Genomic DNA, 1,846 nt, shown 5'->3' on the forward strand with positions numbered 1-1,846 from the left:
TTGATGCTTTTTGTTTCGCAATTCTATCCAAAGTTTCAGTAGCTGCAGCTCCTTGTGAAGTTTCTCCAGACCTTGATTTAGATGATATACTTGCGTCACCCTGCTGGAGATTTCTTTGCCTATCGTCCTCTTCACTATCTGGTGGAGGTTCTCCAGATCTTGAACGAGTTTTATCTCGAATTGATTCTTCAGTTTCAGGAGGTAGATCCATTAAGTCTTGGCCAGGTTCTTGGTAAGCAGTTGCAATACTTGATAGTCTAACAGGTGCTAAAGATTGTGAATGTCGATAACTTGATGTCCTACTGGGTTCGGGTTTCCCTCTCGGATATTCGACACTGGGAATTTCATCATCCCTAAGAAGCAATTGGGACCGACTTAAGTCACCGGAGCGATATGGGTGAGATGAGTCCCGCTGTTCCATAAGTTGTTCCCAGACATCAAAGCCACGGTGAGTTGATGTTTTTTGTTTCGCAATTCTATCCAAAACTTCAGTAGCTGTAGCTCCTAGTGATTGAGATGATATACTTGCGTCACCCTCAAGTTCAGGCCGTTTTGCTTCATTATAACTTTCCTCTCCACTATCTTGGGGCGTAGACGCTGCTAAAGGCAATAACCTTCTTTCATAAAACTGTTCTTCATCTAGAATATCTTCATCATTAAAACCTACCTGACTTAAGTTCATTCTTTGAGTAACATTAATATCAATGAGGATGCACGGTTAATATGTTTTATGAATGTTCACCACACTTATGGCAGTTGATTTTGTATTGAGCGTTTGTAGATGTCCTCTCAAAGCCTATTGTGAATATTTTAAGATAAAAATATATTTTAGTTTAATATGACTGGATATAAGAATGTTTTATAGTTGTCATACAACATATCAACTCATCACTATGCGTTCGGTATTTCATACATATTTATGTAACTAACACGTTTATACTTAGACACATACACAAACATATAATCAGAATACGGACGCCATACGCATATCCACACATATACTGTAGACACACACCTGCACACATATACATGTGCATGAAAACACACATACATGCATGAGGACACTCGCTCCCACATATACACTTAGATACACGCGCACACACATGCTTTTTCTAACATCTTGGAAAAGGAAGCATAAAGAATTATACAAATGAACTTGCGACCCTCTATGTGATCAATGGATCTGCAAGAAACAGCGACCATATCTTCCTCAAATCACATCTTGCCATCAATACACAGAGATTGGTGGGGGTGCAAAATATGACAATTTATGTTCCTTTTTCTTTTTCAGGAACAGCTTGATATATTGGTGAACAGTTAACAGCGTTGGAGAGTAGAGCATAAAGATTAAAGTTGTAGTTGAAAAAACGTTAGCTGATATGGATGGTTGGAAGCCATCTGAATATTGGAAAAAGGTTACCCTTATCATGATGATTCGCACCTGGTGTCAAAATGCTGACATCATGAGTATTTCTCAATGTTCTGTGAACACTGTAAAGGCTGTTAGACGTGACATGGACAACTGCAACAGTGATTACGAAGCTGTTGCCGGTAGAAAGAGGCATAATATGCGTTTTGATTGCGTCTGCACGTTGGTTCAATTCAAACTGTTACGTGAACCTGCTGGAGACTTTGATTGATATCTGGTGGGAGAGGGCAGCTGCTGGAAAGCCATGTATGTGGCAGTAGCATTCGACCAAACTTTCAGAAAGAGCCAGAAGTGCTTGTCGGAGAATTTCTACGACTTCACCAGTCCCAATTTCTGACCTCCTAATTTCCCAGAAATTCAATCCCATAGATTATTGTGGGAGAAAGATATCAACCACCACTGCAACACTAAGGCCAA

General features: G+C 39.9%; 1 protein-coding gene across 1 annotated transcript in view; it reads right to left on the reverse strand.

The window, feature by feature from the left end:
• LOC128249525 (uncharacterized) overlaps positions 1 to 682 on the reverse strand; it is a 2,517-nt gene extending 1,835 nt beyond the window's left edge. The window contains exon 1 of the mRNA XM_052973396.1: positions 91 to 682. Coding sequence (XP_052829356.1) covers positions 91 to 682 — 592 coding nt within the window. The remainder of the gene's footprint in view (positions 1 to 90) is intronic.
• Between the last annotated feature and the right edge of the window lie 1,164 nt (positions 683 to 1,846).

Source organism: Octopus bimaculoides, chromosome 15 (genome assembly GCF_001194135.2).
Source record: "Octopus bimaculoides isolate UCB-OBI-ISO-001 chromosome 15, ASM119413v2, whole genome shotgun sequence".
Lineage (NCBI taxonomy): Eukaryota > Metazoa > Mollusca > Cephalopoda > Octopoda > Octopodidae > Octopus > Octopus bimaculoides.